At 40.1% G+C, this 17,960-nt stretch overlaps 1 protein-coding gene across 4 annotated transcripts in view; it reads right to left on the bottom strand.

The window, feature by feature from the left end:
- Positions 1 to 17,960, bottom strand: part of KCNQ5 (potassium voltage-gated channel subfamily Q member 5) — a 573,789-nt gene that overhangs the window by 6,054 nt on the left and 549,775 nt on the right. For all 4 annotated transcript variants that reach the window (XM_008013505.3, XM_008013506.3, XM_073006154.1 and 1 more), the window contains 2 exons: positions 2,667 to 2,798; positions 679 to 805 (listed from right to left, as the gene is read on the bottom strand). In XM_008013505.3, coding sequence (XP_008011696.1) covers positions 679 to 805; positions 2,667 to 2,798 — 259 coding nt within the window. The remainder of the gene's footprint in view (positions 1 to 678; positions 806 to 2,666; positions 2,799 to 17,960) is intronic.

The raw sequence follows: 17,960 nt of genomic DNA, 5'->3' as shown, positions 1-17,960 counted from the left end.
AGTGAGACTCTCTCAAAAAAAAAAAAAAAAAAAAGAGAAAAGTAGTGACCCAAAAAAAGAAACAATAAAAACAACCAAAACACAAATGAAGAATAGATCTTTGTTATTTTTAAACAATTTTCAACTATTGGAAATCTACAGTTGGTTCCAATTAACTATTAATTGATGAGATGAAATTTTCTATTCCTTAAATGGAAATCCAAAGTATTTCAGAGAGCACTATCTACACACAAAGAACATTTAATTTTATTCACTATTTTGTGATTTTATTTATTTTAAAATAATCACTGTAATACATACAATTGCCTATAATAAAATTTATTTATTATTATTTTTTTTTGAGACGGAGTCTCGCTTTGTCGCCCAGGCTGGAGTGCAGTGGCACCATCTTGGCTCACTGCAAGCTCCGCCTCCCGGGTTCACGCCATTCTCCTGCTTCAGCCTCCCAGTAGCTGGGACTACAGGCATGCACCACCACGCCCGGCTAATTTTTTGTATTTTTAGTAGAGACAGGGTTTTACCGTGTTAGCCAGGATGGTCTTGATCTCCTGACCTCGTGATCCGCCCGTCTCGGCCTCCCAAAGTGCTGGGATTACAGGCGTGAGCCACTGCGCCCGGCAATACATTTTGATTTAAAAAATTCTGGCTAAAAAGTTACCCAGCGTAGTTGAGTTGTACCTGTTTTTCAACCTTGACCACCCGACCGAGCATACTGAGATCATCTGTGGTCTCATGTTCTGCTGTTATTTTCTCTCGGCTCTTCTTATCTGATGTGATTTGCCCTTTTCCAAGAATTTGATCAACACTATCAGAGAAAGAGGAGATCTGATTATGAGGGCTGAAGGTGGAGATTGCCCTAGGCCAGAATGAAGAGTTTTGGAAAAAAAAAAAATTAAAAACAGTTATCTTCAATTTATGTAAGATGAAATAAGAAAGAACTTCTTCCAGTTGATATGCTTATTTTAACATGAGATTACACATGAGATTAATTTTCTCATTATTCTGGTCCAAGATAAAATCACTTACGGGTGATCTTCTGAAGTAAAAGTGTCCTAAACTACAAAGTAATATGTTTCTATCTCTGATCAGGCAGTTCCTGAATTTAACCATTTCAAAATATGACAAAAATCATAACTATAGTTATCTTACATTAATAGAACAGATTAGTCTATGAGCATTTATTGTACTTATGTGAAAGATAAGCAGATAAGAAAGCTGTGGTCTTTTTCTTTTGGAATTCAAGTTGGAGAAAATACATGAGCTAGAAACCCAAGATTGGTTCTATAAATTCTGTAGCAGTTCAACTTTATAAAACCTTGGGAGTCATAGACAGTTTTATTAAAGAACTTAGAAGGCCATGGCCATCTAGGCAGAGTTTGTAATATGACCACAATCTCTGGTCGTGTTACAGATGTTACAGAATGAATTAAAGCAATTTCCAAGAAAACTTGATCAGCCTAAATGAGAATCACTTTCTTCTTTTTTTGTACGTGTTTAGAATTGAATTCTCAAGAGTATTGACAATTTTCCAGTTGACTTTGTCTGCGGAGAAACACAGGCAGTACTCACTTCCTGCCATGACATCTAAGCTACTAAACTGCAAACTACAAAGTCTGGGTCATTATTTTATCAGTCTCTGGACGTCCACAGGTCCTGGCACACACGATGGGCTCAATAATTACCTGCTGAATGAATTAACAAATTGTTATTTCTATAGCAATTGATGAACAGGTGTTTTACTAAGGGCCCATTCTATGCCTCACACTGGGCTAAGTGTGCTGTGGGGACATAAAAAAAGTTCAAGACTCAGTCCTTGCATTTTGGGCACTATACAATCACAAATGCTGGTGATTTGTGCTGATAATAAAGCAAGGCTCTTCAAAAACTGAACTTACTAAATATTTTGGCTTTGAGATAATCACAATCAACTATATGTGGTTGGAATTAACATATGGAATTCATTTCTTTTAATCACTCAGTAAGATGCTACTAGAAGGATACTATATATCTAGAGCCATACAGGACATGAATGAAGGAAAGAGCTCAATCTTAGCCCACAGCAAGGTGAACACACTCGTGACCGGGAAACAACACAAGGGCCAAGTCTCAACTTTGACCCAGCACACCAAGATTCTGAGTGCTCTTGTGCTCTGCAGTAGACTCTACTACTGTATAAAGGTCAGAGAAAGGCCTGTCTTCACAGGTTGGATGGTTGGATGAAACTTAATGAAGGACAAATACTACGTTATGCCCAAAGGATGATTAGAATTTAGATAATAAATGGAATTTAGATAATTTAGGAGCAGCAGTAATAATTCAAACATCAGCAACAAGCATTGATGTTTATTAGGCACAGTGCCAGGTCTGTTACATGTTATGAATTATATGCATTAACTCATTCAATCCTCATGACAACCCTATGAGGCAAGAACTAACTTTCTTTCCATTTTCACAGATGAGGAAAATGAGACAGTTGGATGCTTTGAATGCCTGAGTTATATCTATGTTAAAAGCAAAATAAAATCAATGTTAAAAGCAAATTCCATTTGCCCACTAAAAATGAACTAAAAATATGGAGTTCAGAGGTTTACTCTACTAAAGAGAAGTTCTTCCTAGATAGTTTCTATGCCCATTCCTTTACAAGGAATGACATTTTCTTTGCTTACCGTGTTTGAAGGCTTTTGATTCTACACAACATGTCCAGATGACCAGCAGAATATTGTTCAATGACATCTTTTACATCATATGGACGTAATGTTTCCTTAAACTTCCGTTTTGCAACATGAAATTTCATAATTCTGTATGAGAACATATTACATATTAATCTTTACAACTGTTAATATAAGTTACCAAAATAGTTTACCAGTCAATATAATAAGAAACTCTGGGGGGAAAAGTCATGCGTCAAATTATTTTTGGCTTCTGCAGATGTGTATTATAAAAGACTGAGACGACAGTGGACAATTTAAGAACATCTCATGTGAGACACACCTTAAGAACAGAAAAACGCACTAAAAAAGAGGCTGAACACTAAGTGTTTTGCCTTTTTAATGTCCATTGAAACCCTGAATGAAAGTTAAAGTCACAATGCAATTCTAACTTTTCCATGTGATCACCAGAAGTCCAAGATATAACACCTAGTAATAACATCCCTTACAAAATATAAAGGCTGTTAAAATGGTCTTTTATGGAACTACATGCATTTTTGAGATACAAATGTGTTTGCAAAACACTCTATTCTCTCTAGGGAAATGTACATTAATATGGAAATTTGCGTTTTTTTCCCTCATAAATTATTCCTGCAGAATACTGCTGGATTAACTAGCCAAGTTCTTTTTGTTTTCAACATAATACACTTTTTTTTTGTTTTTGTTTTCGTTTTGAGATGAGGTCTCACTATGTTGCCCAGGCTCTAACTCTTGGGCTCAAGCAGTCCTCCTGCCTCAGCCTCCCCAAGTGCTGGGAATACAGGCATGAGCCACCAGTCCCCGCCATAACATATTTCTTAACTAAACTAGGGAGCCTAAACTTTTCAGAACCAGAGACCTCTTATTACAATACCTCCCACAACATGGGCCCCATCTTTTGAAACGATATTTCATCAACAAATTCCATGATGCCATCAATAGCTAATCTGCCTAAGATAACTAGTTCCTGCAATAACTTGATGCAATTTCTGATGAAAGCAGAGAAACATAACATTTGAATTAGTTTGTGTAGCCTTATTGCAGGTAAATTTAAACCTGTTGTTTTTTTTCAACTATTAAATGGCCTATAGACTTCCATTACCACACTTGTAGATCCCAGGCTGGGAATCAGTCACTGAGACAAAATTTGTTGTCACTTGGTGGAAAGTGGGAAGATTAGGAACAAATGCAAAGTTTAAAAAGAAAACATCCATTGCCTATCTTAGGTGACAGCTGATTTCAGGAATCCAAATTGTTTTATAGGTTAAAAAGCCTAAACCCTACCTTGCAATTGTATCATTAACTTTCAATTAATTATATCCTAATTATTCCTGAATCACTTATCTGTAATATTCTTACTCCCTTTCTCTAACCACATATTTTTCACCAATCTCTTCTTTATTCAGTATAGGTTTTGTATTTTGCCCCCAAAAACATTTAAGCAAAATTATTCAGCAGAAAATAAAGAATAATTTTAATTTAACTTCTTAGTATTGAGCTTTGGTTCCAAATTGGTTTACCAGCATTTAGGTTTCATACAGCCTTAGTGTCCTGTATCAAAAAAACTCAGAAAAATATGTTACATGTGAAATTTCTGGTCTTGAGCGATTATGTAAATATGTTTCCCTATACCAGACTGTCAATTAGGTAAAGGCAGACATGGATGTCTTTTTTTTTTTTTTGAGTTGGAGTCTTACCCTGTCATCCAGGCAGGAGTGCATGGCGCAATCTCGGCTCACTGCAATTTCCACCTCCCAGGTTCAAGCAATTCTCCTGCCTCAGCCTCCTGAGTAGCTGGGATTACAGGTACATGCCACCACACCTGGCTAATTTTTTGTATCTTTAGTGGAGACAAGGTTTCACTACATTGGCCTGGCTGGTCTCGAACTTATGACCTCATGATCTGCCCGCCCTGGCTTCCCAAAATGCTGGGATTACAGGTGTGAACCACTGCGCCTGGCCTAGATGTCTTTTATTCAACAGTCAGTGGTTAATAAAAGTTAGCTATTGTTGTTACCACTTCTACTATGCCTGTTACTATTCTTCCTGAACGTTGTGTGCTTAGAGCTTAGCACAGTTTCCGACACAGTAAAAAATATTTGTTGAATAAGAGGAGGAAGGAAAGAAAGAGATAAAGAGAAGATTCTCTAACCCGAGTCATATTAAGAGTAAAACCAGAAGAGCTAATCTAACAGCCTAGAAACCTTCTTTGCTATCTTCAAAGCAGCTAATGATGCCTGGGTGGGCAGGAAAAAAGGAAAACCATCTTCATACATCCCAAGGTGGTTTTATTGTTGTTGTGTGATTGTGTTTTCATAACATCTGTCTACCACTTGTTATGTGAAGTACTTTGTATGTCTTCAATAGCACTTGATAAGATATTCCCTTCTCCTATTTATATTTTGGGAAACTGAGGTTCAAAGAACTTAAGTGACTTGCCCCCCAAAACAAGCAACTGGTATGAGGCAAAACCAGGATCCCACCCCGCTCTGTCTGGTTCCCACTCCCACATTACCTCCTGGTTTTCCCATGGCATCAATTCTGGAGAATTGAGAAGTCTGAGTGGGATCTTTGGCAGTTCTTTTTTTCCTATGGTGGTAGAAGAGGGACAAGCTATAGCATATGTCAGTGTGTTCTCTCTGGCTGTAGCTCAGACATTTGTGGTTTGGGATGCATCTGCTCAGATGTGAACCCACATACTTCCAACTGCCTTTTTTGCCCTAATGGGGATCTGCTGTTGTTTCTTGGTGGGATGTTATGTGCACTCTTTCAGATAATGCATCAAAAGTTGCTTGTTGCTTTTCTGTTTTCCTTTCAGAGCTGTTTTAACAGAAAGTACATTTTGAAGGCATTTGATAGATAATATTGCACTCTAGCACTCACCCAGTCATAGTTTATGCAGGTCTTAAATAATTTCATTTTTTACTTACATAATTTACTATTTATGAGCTAGCTAGCTAAAGTTAAAACTAAAATCTATGGCTTATAATTTTGATCAATACTAAAAATGAAACTGATTATCTTTTATGTTATTTCAATATACTCATATAATGATAAATATGCAAAACAGAGTAGATTTTAAAACCCTTAATGGGTTTATCATTTATTTTTATACATCATACCACTCCTCAGGTGGTATTACCTTTTCTCCAGTGCTTTGCCTACAGATTTTTCTACTTTATGTATGAGAATTAAATAGTGAAAATTGGATTAATAAATATCATTTCAATTATTTAGAAAAGAGGAGTATGTGCAGTGATGCCTTGAGCGAGCTTACATTGACTCCCAAGCACTGACTACTTTTAAGAATTTTGGTGGTTATTAAACACCGCATGTTCTCACTCATAGGTGGGAATGGAACAATGAGAACACTTGGACACAGGGCGGGGAACATCGCACCCTGGGGCCTGTGGTAGGGTGGCCGGGAGGGGGAGGGATAACATTAGGAGAAATACCTAATGTAAATGATGAGTTAATGGGTGCAGCAAACCAACATGGCACATGTATACCTATGTAACAAACCTGTATGTTGTGCACATGTACCCTAGAACTAGTATTTAAAAAAAAAAGAATTTTGGTGGTTATTAAATACAGCTATTACTAAAAATTAGATTATATAGACTTACAATCAAGTACATTATATTAAAAACAAAGGTAATATGTACTCAAACCTCACCATTTTCTAATTATTTTACTGTATATTACTGTCTATGCTCTTGAGTTGTTCACCTCTATTGTGTCTGTAACATGGAAATTCTATCTAATAATGTAATATTGCTCGTCTTCTCAACTCCTGCTCAGTGATGTCACTTTAGTAGCTTGAAAACAGCTATGACAGGAGTATTTACACTACAGAAATTGGAAAACAATACAAATCAGGGTTTCCTTCTCCAGAAGAGTTGGTTGTTCAGCATTTGCCAGTGTATTACTGAGGCTAAAAAATTCTTACTTATTAGAATTAAGTTTTTGAAGATGGAGATCAAATAGATCTTCTCAACTGGCTGTGTTGTGGGTTGAAAACAAAAACATTAAAGAGATTCGAAGTGAGATATGAAAGTTCTAAATCAGGTCATATGGTTTATAAGTGTGGAGGGAATGTTTAAAAGCATAGACTTTCTTTTTTTCTTCTTCTATTTTTTTGAGACAAGGTCTCATTCTGTCATGCCGGGTGGAGTGCAGTGGCACAATCATGGCTCACTTCAGCCATGACCTCCCAGATCTGCCAATCCTCCCATCTCAGCCTCCTGAGTAGCTGGGCCTACAAGGCTATATCCCTACACCGGTTAATTTTTATATTTTTTGTAGAGATGGGGGTCTCCCTATGTTGCCCAAGCTGGTCTCAAACTCCTAAGCTCAAGTGATCCGTCTGCCTTGGCCTCCCAAAGTGCTGGGATTACAAGCATGAGCCACTGCACCTGGCCTGTAGAAATTTTTGAAATCAATGATTTATATGAAGAATGATGACCCTGTCATTTTACTTTTGTTAAAAGAAGACCAGGCATGTCCTGATAGCTCTCAAAGCTGCCCCCTCATGTGTATCTCCGCTGCTATAGCCTTAGAAAGAACAAACCTTTCAAAATGCAAGTAAGGGCATATTACCTCCCTTCTAAAGTCCTTCATTAGTTTTTCATGGACTATAGGATAAACATCAAACTCCCTAGAAGCACATCCTATATGGCTGTTTATAAACTGGCCTCTGTCTATCTCTCTTGCCTTATCACCTTCCACTTCCTCCTTGGAACTTTAGGTTCCAGCAACAATAAAGTATGTATAGGTCCACAAAAACACTAGCCAATCAATTATAAACTTCAATTACTTCCATTTGCTATTTCTTTTTCCTGAAATCCTGCTGTGTTTTCAAGACTCTGCTTTAAAGTCATTTCTTTTGGCCAGGTGCAGTGGCTTACATGTGTAATCACAGCACTTTGGGAGGCTGAGGAGGGAGGATTGCTTGAGCCTAGGAGTTTGAGACCAGCCTGGGCAACATAGTGAGACCCCTGTCTCTACAAAGAATAAAAAATTAGCCATGCATAATGGCACATGCCTATGCTCGCAGCTACTTGGGAGGCTGAGGCGGGAGGATCACTTGAGTCCAGGAGGTTGAGGCTGCAGTGAGCCTCCACAGTCTTGCCACTGCACTCCAGCCTGGGTAACAGAGTGAGACTTTGTCTCAAAAAAAGCTCACTTCTTTCATGGAAACTTTTATGATTCCAACAAAACAGTTGATCTCTTCTCTATTAACCTCTAGCTTAGTATCTAACACACCACACTATAATTATTTGCTCATATACTAGCTTCCTCCACCAGACTGTGTAAGACCCTTGAATGCAGGGATTATGTCTTCTACTCTTGATACTCCAACACTTGGCCCCGAGTTTCATGAACGTGGGAGGTTTATTTGTTTAGAAGCTCTACTGGAGACTTCAGGCAGCTCTAGACGGAAGAGAGTAGTGAATGGTGAGGGCTCCCTGCTTCTCTCTCCAAATGCTCATCTCTAGTCATTCCTCTGCATGCCGCCCGCTCTCCAGCCCATCTGGATTTTTCTGTCACCAGTGTGCCCATTCATCAGGATTCTGCCTCTTTGCACTCTACCTAAAATGCTAATTGTTCCAGATTCAGCTCAAGCACCAAGTGCTCTAGGAAATCTTTCCTAACCACCCCCCACTGGGGTAGATGGTCTTTCTCTGTGCTTTCAAATGCACTGTGATGTATAGCTAAATCCGTGGCAGTGTGTCTCACCCACTGGAATTTATTCATGCCAGGAACTGTGCTTTTTACTTTAGCATCTGCATAATCTCTGGCAAGTATTAGGGGGTTTATTAAATGCTAGCTGAAGAAATAAATGACGATTTGCTATTCCATAGTTCAAAGATGTTTGTGTTCTGTTACAAGGCGGACTCTTGTATGGATCTTCTAAAAAAGAAAGCCTTAGAATAGATTTAAGTTCTTCAGGTACATTTCAGAAAGAGCATAAGCCTCTGAGTTTCCTCCATGAATAAAAAAACTTTCTAAAGTAAAAGAAATGTTCATTCATTCAATAGTTAGGACGATGTGTGGTTCAGAAAAGTCATTTAAATAGAACTGCTACTGAAAATCATGAAAACATAATATTCTTTTCCCTTAGATTGCTAATGTAATTAGGATCACACAAAGAAACTGCATTGCAAGCAACAAGATATCATTATGAGGAAATAAGAAGAAAGGCAAGAACAGTGGAAGTCAAGGAATACATAATACTGCAACGTGATAAGCAGTAAATGTAAAGAAAGACCTAATAGCAAAACAAAACTGTCCAGGGAAAAGAGAGGGAAGAGCTTGTTGGGATGGAATTATATTGGTTGAATGAAATTTATAGTATTAAAAGACCATCAAGAAAACAATAGAAAACATATGGCTGGAGTCTAAAAAGAATACAATCTCAGTTTTTCATTCCTAGGAGATTGCTATCAGTGCTTCCAAAAATCACGTGTGCCTGGCTTGCTCTAAGCAGGACCAGGTGTGAGGGATGCTCTCTGGGGCTCCTAACTGTTTTAGCCATCATACTCTGTGAATGAAGATGCCTGGTCAGCAGGGTCATGTACGTTGACATGTTTACATTATTCAATTATCTCAGCCTCCCTCTTCCTACCCAATCCCCTCTCACTTCTTCCAGGACAGTACATGATTTTCATGATCAAAATAGAAGGTAGAGAGAGGAAAATTTGTGTCTAAGCTAAGTTTGAGAAAGCATCTCCGAGTATTTAGTATTGTCCTCCTTGACCCCTGCAGCATTTTCTTATTTCTCTGGTCATCATTGGAATGCCTGGAACTGCCTCTGTCTTTATGATGCAATGAACTTAACCTGGGCACCCACTATCCATCTGCTGGACACCGAGCTGGATGGCGGGGACACAAAGTTGAGCAAGACATAGATCTTGCTCTCTTCAACTTAATGTTGAGTGGGTCTTCAGGAGTTGTGCCTGGCTGGATGGCTGGTGCTGTGCTAAGCACTTTACCTGCATTCTGTCAACTTAAAACTTTAAGAATTTTCCACTTTTGACATCTGGGTCAAGTAAAGGTCAGGAGGTTGAGTTACCTGTTCAAGGTCACAGAACTAGTAAGAACAAGGTTACTGCAGATGCCGAGGTCCACATTTTTACCATTCCACTCATGGTGCTGCCTCACAGAGTGAATCCCAGGCAGGCAATCTCGTAAACATTAAGGAGAATGTTTAGGCTGTCTATGAGTCTGACCTCCTACTGTGCCTTGTATGCTCTGACAGTCTCACGCAAATGAATCCAAAGCCACGTTAGTCATTTATTCATCTCTGTCCTTGTCTTTCCAGAGGGGATCCCATGCTTGGAATACATCTGCCTTTCAACCTGGCCATCTGCATTCTCTCATAGGGTCCCTTCTGGGAATCAGTCCATGGCTAATATGGGTTACCCACCTCCAATAATTGTAATGTTTTACCTTTTATCACAAATTTTAGGGGCTGTCTGCTTACTTTACCTCATTTTGTAGGATATATACATCAGTCTCATTGGAGTCTGTTAGTTTTGCTTTACAAGGTATATTTTCCAGCTGTATATATATATAATATATTCCCAAGGTATATCATGAGCAAAAAGCTACCCAATTAGCCTTTGAGAAGAGGAGAGAGTAGGCCATTATCTAGTTATTTGCAGGGAGCAAGGAAGCTCAGAGTCCAATAATTCTAGACACTAGGAAAAATATGTGGGTGCTGAAAATTGAGGAAAATGTTTCAAAGTAGCTATTGAACTACGAATTCCAAAGGTCTTTCAATTCTTCAATTTTTTTCCATAAGACTTGCATTTCATATACTAAGGGCTTTAACTAAAGGATGATGGGGTGGTGGGGAGACCAGGGGAGTAGGGGAGTCCTTGTTGGCAGGTAGAAGAGTGAAATCTGGTTTCATGCTTAGTTCTCACATAGGCTAGCCCAAATCTTCTGTGTCTTAATCTCTAAACACAGCTGGGAGCAAGTCCAGAGCAACTCAGAGTCTAGACAAGGGCCCGAAAGCTTCTGCTATAAAGGGCCAGGTGTAAATATTTTATGCTTTGTGGGTTGTATGGTCTCCGCTGAAACTACTCAAGTCAGCCACCGTAGCATGCGAGCAGTCATAGGACAATAAATAAATGAATGAGTGTAACTACATTTCAATAAAACTTTATTTATAAAAACAAGCCCCTTGGGTTAGATTTTGATCCCCTGGCTATAGTTTGCTGACCCCTGGTTTAGATAAGAAGAGCCAAGAGAAAATGCCCTGAAGCCAGGAATAAATGAAAGTCCAGGAACTGGCCTGGAGAAGAAGCAGAAGACCTTGGTGGCCTCTTACATGCTTACAAGCAAAGTTTGGTATGACTTGTGTATTTCCTACTAGAAAGAATGTCTGGGCAAATCATTCTAGAGTTAAATTAGGAACTTTAAGATACATTTAATGATTAAAATGATAGTAATATTAGGCAGCACTTTATAGTATAATTCTATGATAAGGGTACTATTGCCATCTCCATTTTGCAGATAAAGAAACTGAGGCACAGAGGGGTTAAGTAACTTGCCTGATGTTAAACATCCAGTAATTGTGGAATTAGCATGTGAACCAGTTTGGCTCCAGCTTTGAGCTCTTAATCATAAAGTTCCTCTATTATCTTAACATTAAGATCTTAATACTTTAATACAAAATAACAACAATGAAAAGACACTTTGATATCGTATGGTTCTTTTTACTCACATGTGCCTGGCACATAGTAAGTGTTCAATAAACTTTTGCTAAGTGAATGTCCTGTTTTTACTATGTCTCTCCTTCCTTGAGAGAGGTCTGAAGTTTCATGCAAGAAGTAGTTAAGAAGTTCCACTAATTTTTCAAAGGATTACCTTAGAAGGGAAAGGGAGTGCTGAAGTGACTGATTCATCCATTCTTTCAGTGAATATTCATTGAGCACCTATGACGAGCCTTTTGGAGGACCAGCAAAAGGCTGAGGAATAAGTCACATACTCACCTGCTTCTTTTCTTCATGAGGGTAAACTGCATCACTGGGACTAATACAGCAGCAAAGAGCAAAAGACCCCTAAGGTTTGTCTCCCTTGATGCTGTTGGTTATGAAGAGACCAGGAGTCCAATAAACCTATCGCACAAAACTGACATGTCCCAGCAGTACCACTAGAGGGTGTAAAAGATTCATCACAAACCTAAACTGGTACATCCTCTTGAAATTGAAGTCTGCTCATACAATTTTCTGAGCATGAAGAAATAACTAAAGCAAAGTGAAACTCTGGGTAGACGACATCTATATATACACACGAACACATGTGCACTTATAAGGAAATGTAGGTGCATTTGTTGTGCTGCCATGAGTTCTAAAATCTTACAAAAGTCTTATTCCAATCCTTTAAATTTGGGTAAAAATATTGCATATGAATATGCAGCGATAAGAACGATGAGAAAACAGAAGCAGCAGTGACTGCTGCCACCACCAAACAGATGGACGGACCCAGCCAGCAGCCAAACCATGTGCAGGGCGGAGAGGGCTCAGCCAACTGTGAACTGAAGAGGCAGTTTGATTGACTGTCAAGACAGCAGTACTTCCCAAGCTTGGCTGCTCTTTGGAATCACCTAGGGAGCTTTAAAAAATGCTTGGGTCCTGCCTCCAGAAAATTCTGTTTACTTGTTTCAGGGCGTGGTCCAAAGATTTTATAAAACTTTTCAGGTGATGCTAATGTGCGGCCAAGGTTGAAAGCCACTGGAGTAGAGACAGGATTGGGGTGGCGGTGGCGTGTGGTGGTGGAGTGTGTTGGGGGTGGAACAATCCCTGCTGTCATGCAAAGAAGTGATCATGATTCATGCCGGCTTGCAAAATCTTCTAAGTCGCACATGTCAGACCCATAGGCATGGCGTCAGAGTGCCTTGGTGTCAGATCTCTAATCAGAACCCAAATGCCTCTCCTTCCTTGAGTGAGGTCCGAAGTTTCATGAAAGAAGTAGTTAAGAAGTTCCATTAATTTTTCAAAGGATTACCTTGGAAGGGAAAGGAAGTGCTAAAGTGACTGATTCATTCATTCTTTCAATGAATATTCATTGAGTATCTATGACGTTGTGCTGAGTATTGTGTTAGGCTCCAAACTATTAACTGCTGGGAGCTGGCAGAGTTAAAGAAGCCTCCTACGTGATGACAATGATCATTTGGTCCCCAGTCTCTTCCTCTCTGCAATCATGGTGCAAGACAATGGTTGCTGCAACTGTGAGCGCTGATAGGATTTGAGAGTCTCATTTGTCCAGAGCTTGGAGCTCTCTAGATAAGCTTCATGTGACTGCCTCCCCCAGTGAGGCCTGATGAGTGGGACTCGAGAATTTGTCCATTCATTCATTCATCAAACATTTATTGAGTGCCTACTATATGCCAGCTTCCGTGCTAGATGCCAGGGATACAGCGATGAAGAAACAAATCCTATTGCTGGGGCACTTCCAGTCTAGTAGGGCAGACAGACAAGTAGGCAGACAGTTAAAATTCACTTTGTGATGTGCAAGGTGCTGGGAAGCCCAGGGTGATATGGGAATGCAGAAGAGGGGTGTTTAACCCAGACTGGTAGAGGTGATCAGAAATGATTTCTGGAGGAGATGACAGTCCTTTACCTACTTCGCACCCTCATCTCTGGGGATATTATTAAGTTTCTGAAGGTTGCTGAATGGCCCCCTTGTGATTGCAGATCTTATGTTTATGGGGTGGATGTGGGTTTCTCTCCTTTAATCCCTCACTTTATGGTGGTTATTTGGGTTAACTTACACTACTGACATGCATTTCACATCCCTCTGTTATGGTTTGAATGTCCCCTCCAAAATTCATGTTGAAATTTTATGCTCAAAGTGGCAGTATTGAGGGGTGGAACTTACAAGAGGTGATTGGATCATGAGGGCTCTGTCTGTATGAATGAATTATGGATTAATGGATTAATGAGCTATCATGAGAGGGGAACTGGTGGCTTTATAAGAAGTGGAAGAGAGACCTAAGCTAGCACATAGCATGCTCTGTCCCCTTGCTATGTGATGCCCTGTGCTGCCTCAGGATGCCACAGAGAGTCCCCACAAACAAGAAGGCCCTCACCAGGTGCACCTCCCGCCTTAAGATCTCCCAACCTCCATAACTGTAAGAAATAAATTCATTTTCCTTATACTACTCAGTTTCAGATACTGTTATAAACATCAGAAAACAGACTGAAATACTCCCTCTTCCAGTTTGGAAAATTCTATCTTCTGATTTCTGACCCTTCATGAGAAATACAGCATCTATCTGTCTTAAAAGCACGGACCCCAGGGCTCATCCTTCAGGTGACCCAGAGCCTTTTGATCACAGAATTTCCCCTGAGGCAGTCCTCACTTGAAATTGATCATGGAACAAATCCAGCAGACAACTAGGGCTGCAGGGCTTGATAATTTGGGTCACTATTGAAAGCATATGTGTTAGTTATTTAGAATAGTTTTTAATGCTGTTTTCCTATTAATACGTAAACATAATTCAACAATATAGATTTGTATTTGTGTTTACAGTATTTAAACTCTGACAGTTTCATAACCTGCAAAGCAAGTTATAAAATTATATACCTAAGATTCCTCCACTCTTCTTTCATCTTAGATTGGGTTACTAGACAAGACCAAGGAACCCCAGGAGTCCCTGGATGCACTGATTTGTCTCATTTTCTTGGTTTTAACTCTTAATAGAGAAATGTAAATTAGTTCCACGTGTGTACAGTCTGTCTGATGTTCTCACTGTAGGGGCAAGCAGATATTCCATTTGGCTCACTTAGGACATTCAGACATTCTCTGGCCACACTCTTTCCACCACTGAAAGTAGACTTGTTCTCCTAATGCTTGCCATTATTGTCCTGTATATGCAGGATCTAGTAGGCTCTCCTGCAGAGTTTTTTTTTTTTTTTTTTAAATGTTTGTAGAGCTGGGTCTCGCTATGTTTCCCAGGCTGGTTTCAAACTCCTGGGCTCAAGCCATCCTCCCAGCTCAGCCTCCCAAAGTATTGAAATTTTATAGGCCTGAGCCACTGCACCTGACCCCTCCTGCAGATTTTGTTGGATTTTCTTTTAAGAGTGTAAGAGTAGTAAAACCCAAGCAAGAACTTCCAGATCCGAGGAAGTCTTTCCTGCCAGGAATTTGTAAGCATTGATATGGCGACTAAATTTAGGGATTTTGTTTTCTTAGGAGTGTAAAGTCTTGCATAAATTTTAAAGTGTGAAATGAATAAGTAAATAAATAAATTGACTATACATGTTGACTACTTTAAAATATTTTTAGCATGGAATAGGGGATTCTATATTTTTAGCAAATAATAGAAAACTCAGTTTAAATTATAGTCAAATAAAAGGTTTAATATCTCACATGCTACAAAGTAAGTGCATCTTCAGTGAAAACACTACTTTAACACAGCCTCAGAGCAAATGTAGCCACAAGTAATTACCTTCAAAACAAAAACAAGCAAAAAGAACATTCCAGGGAGTATATTAGCTGATTTTAAAGATATGTGCTAAATGATCCATAAAATGTTCTTTTAGCAGCATCCTTTACTGTAACATGTCATAGACTGACTGTCAAGAATGTCTGAATAGTGACTTGCAAACAAAGACTCATCACCTCTGCTAAAATAGCAGAGATGCCATCAGCAAAATTAAGAACTGGTGATGATTAAACAGCCTGTAGATTTAACAAAACCCACAATGGCAAACATGTGCCTCTTCTTTACTTACGGAGTATTCTTGCCTGAAATATGAAGTGAGATGTAAGAAGGATTCACAGCTGAGACTGCATTTTAGGGATGGTGAAGATAATGGTCCCATACATGCCTTTCAGAACAGGAAGAACACAGGGGCAAGAAAACTGAAAAACTTTATCACCCAACCCAGGGTAACAGTGAGGCCTGATTTGCATACCCACTTCAGGAACTCTGAAATGTCATTAGTGGTTCTTCAGTTCGCTGATCAGATCTGAGCTATTTTAGAAGAGTTGATGAGCCTTTGCTAGTTACAAAGAAATTCTTGACACTTCATCTATGTTCATATTAGAGTGAAAGATTCTGGTAATTTAAGCAAGTGTTCTATTTACCATCTGGCTTCAAACCCTTTTCCTTCTACCGAATTTTTCTCCGAAGTCACGGATGACCTCCTTGTTGTCACTTTCAAAGGACCTTCTCATTTTTTATCTTCTTTGACCTCTTAGCGGCATTTAACAGCGTTAACATCTGCCTCCTGCTTGAAACACTTTCCTCCTCTGGCTCCTCTTCTGTCACACTCTCCTGGTTTTCCATCTGTCTGGCTGCTTTGAATCTGTCTCCTTCAGAGCATTCTTACTTTTGCAGCTCCTGTTTGTGAACCTTAGACTTCTGTGTTGACCATCTTCTCTTTTTACTCCCTGGGGTGAGACTTCTGCAAACCATTTATCTCTGTGCTGACAGCTGCCAAATTTGTCCATATTCCAGATTGCTCTCCTGGATGTCAGATCCAGAGATCCACCTACCTGTTGGGCCCTGCTGTGACTGCTTGAACTCAATACTCGCAATAATGCACCATCTCCCCTCAAGCCAGCCTGTCTCACCATCCTCCAGATGTGCCATCCTTGATTCCTCCTGTTCTTTCCCTCCATCCTCTCCAATCAGTAAATATTCAAATCCTATCTGAAATCCAACCTTCACTCTTCTCCATCATGACTGCCCAGCTCAGGCCCCAGCAGATCCAGGTATTGTAATAATAGTTCTCTCTTTCCAATACATTCCTTACATTGCAATCAGAGTCATCTTTCCAAGTTTTCAAATGAAACACTGTATTAGTCTGTTCTTGCACTGCTATAAAGAAATACCTGAGACTGAAAAATTTATAAATAGAAGAGGTTTCTTTGGCTCATGGTTCTGCAGGCTCTGCAGGAAGCATGACTGGGGAGGCCTCAGGACACCTACAACCATGGCGGAAGGCAAAAGGGAAGCAGGCTTCTTATGTGGCCAGAGCAGCAGGAAGAGAGAGAGAAGCGGGAGGGAGGTGCTACCCACTTTTAAACCACCAATCTCATGAAAACTCACTTGCTATTATGAGAAGAGCAAGGGGGAAATCCGCCCCCATGATCCAATCGCCTCCCACCAGGCTCCTCCTTCGACACTGGGGATTACAGTTTGACACGAGATTTGGGCAAGGACACAGATCCAAACCATATCATGCACGGATCTCATAAATTCATTTCTGTACTTAGAATCCCCCACATTCCTGTTCATTCTTAGGGTTCCTCCTCCTCCCTTCAGCCATATTCTCCTCATCCTTGTCCTCCACCTTCAACTGTCACCCATACTTTCTAATGCCACCTTCACTTCTGCTTCTTTGCAATTGCAGTGTTCTCTGCCCATCCTCTATCACCCTCCTTAGTAACCTGGCTAGTTCCTACATACCTACCAGATTTCTTCTTTTCCTTCTTTTAGAGTCTTCCCAAATGCTACCTTCCCCAAAAGTGCTCATATAGGTTGGCCTAAACTGTCCTGGACTTCTGTCATTGTAGTAATATGCTGCTCTGCATTGTAATCGACTCTACTTTTCTGGTAGCTCCTCACAACTCTCAGCAGGGATCCATCTTTCTTGTTAACGTTTATCTCTGTGCCTGGTGCACAGTTGAAACTCAAGAGCTATTTTTCAGATGCATGCACTGAACCCCTGGGAAGAGCTTTAAGAGTCTATAATTAGGCTTCGACAGGGTCAGGGAGGGAGAAGGAAGAGCTAACTTCTTCCTTTCATTGTCCTGTTGCTTCTTCAGAGGGTGCCTGGGGAGGCAGCAAGCTCACCCTGAGGAGAAAAGAGGTGAGATTCACTTGGAACATTGACTCATGGTTGCTCTTCATGGGTGAAAAAATTGCTCTTCCAGGCCAGGCACAGTGACTCATGCCTGTAATCCCAGCACTTTGGGAAGCCAAAGCGGCGGGTCACTTGAGGTCGAGAGTTCGAGACCAGCCTGACCAACATGGAGAAACCCTGTTTCTACTAAAAATACAAAATTAGCTGGGCATGGTGGCGCATGTCTGCAATCCCAGCTACTCGAGAGGCTAAGGCAGGAGAATTGCTTGAACCTGGGAGGTGGAGGTTGTGGTGAGCCAAGATCGTGCCTTTGCACTCCTGCCTGGGCAACAAGAGCGAAACTCTGTCTCCAAAAAAAAAAAAAAAAAAAATTGCTCTTCCAGCTCTGAGTAATTTCTCAGCCCAGGTGGTGGAAAGGTAACTTCAAAGGGAAAATGGCAAGTGC

This window comes from Chlorocebus sabaeus, chromosome 17, assembly GCF_047675955.1.
Source record: "Chlorocebus sabaeus isolate Y175 chromosome 17, mChlSab1.0.hap1, whole genome shotgun sequence".
NCBI lineage: Eukaryota > Metazoa > Chordata > Mammalia > Primates > Cercopithecidae > Chlorocebus > Chlorocebus sabaeus.
This window is presented reverse-complemented; position numbering and strand designations above follow the sequence as displayed.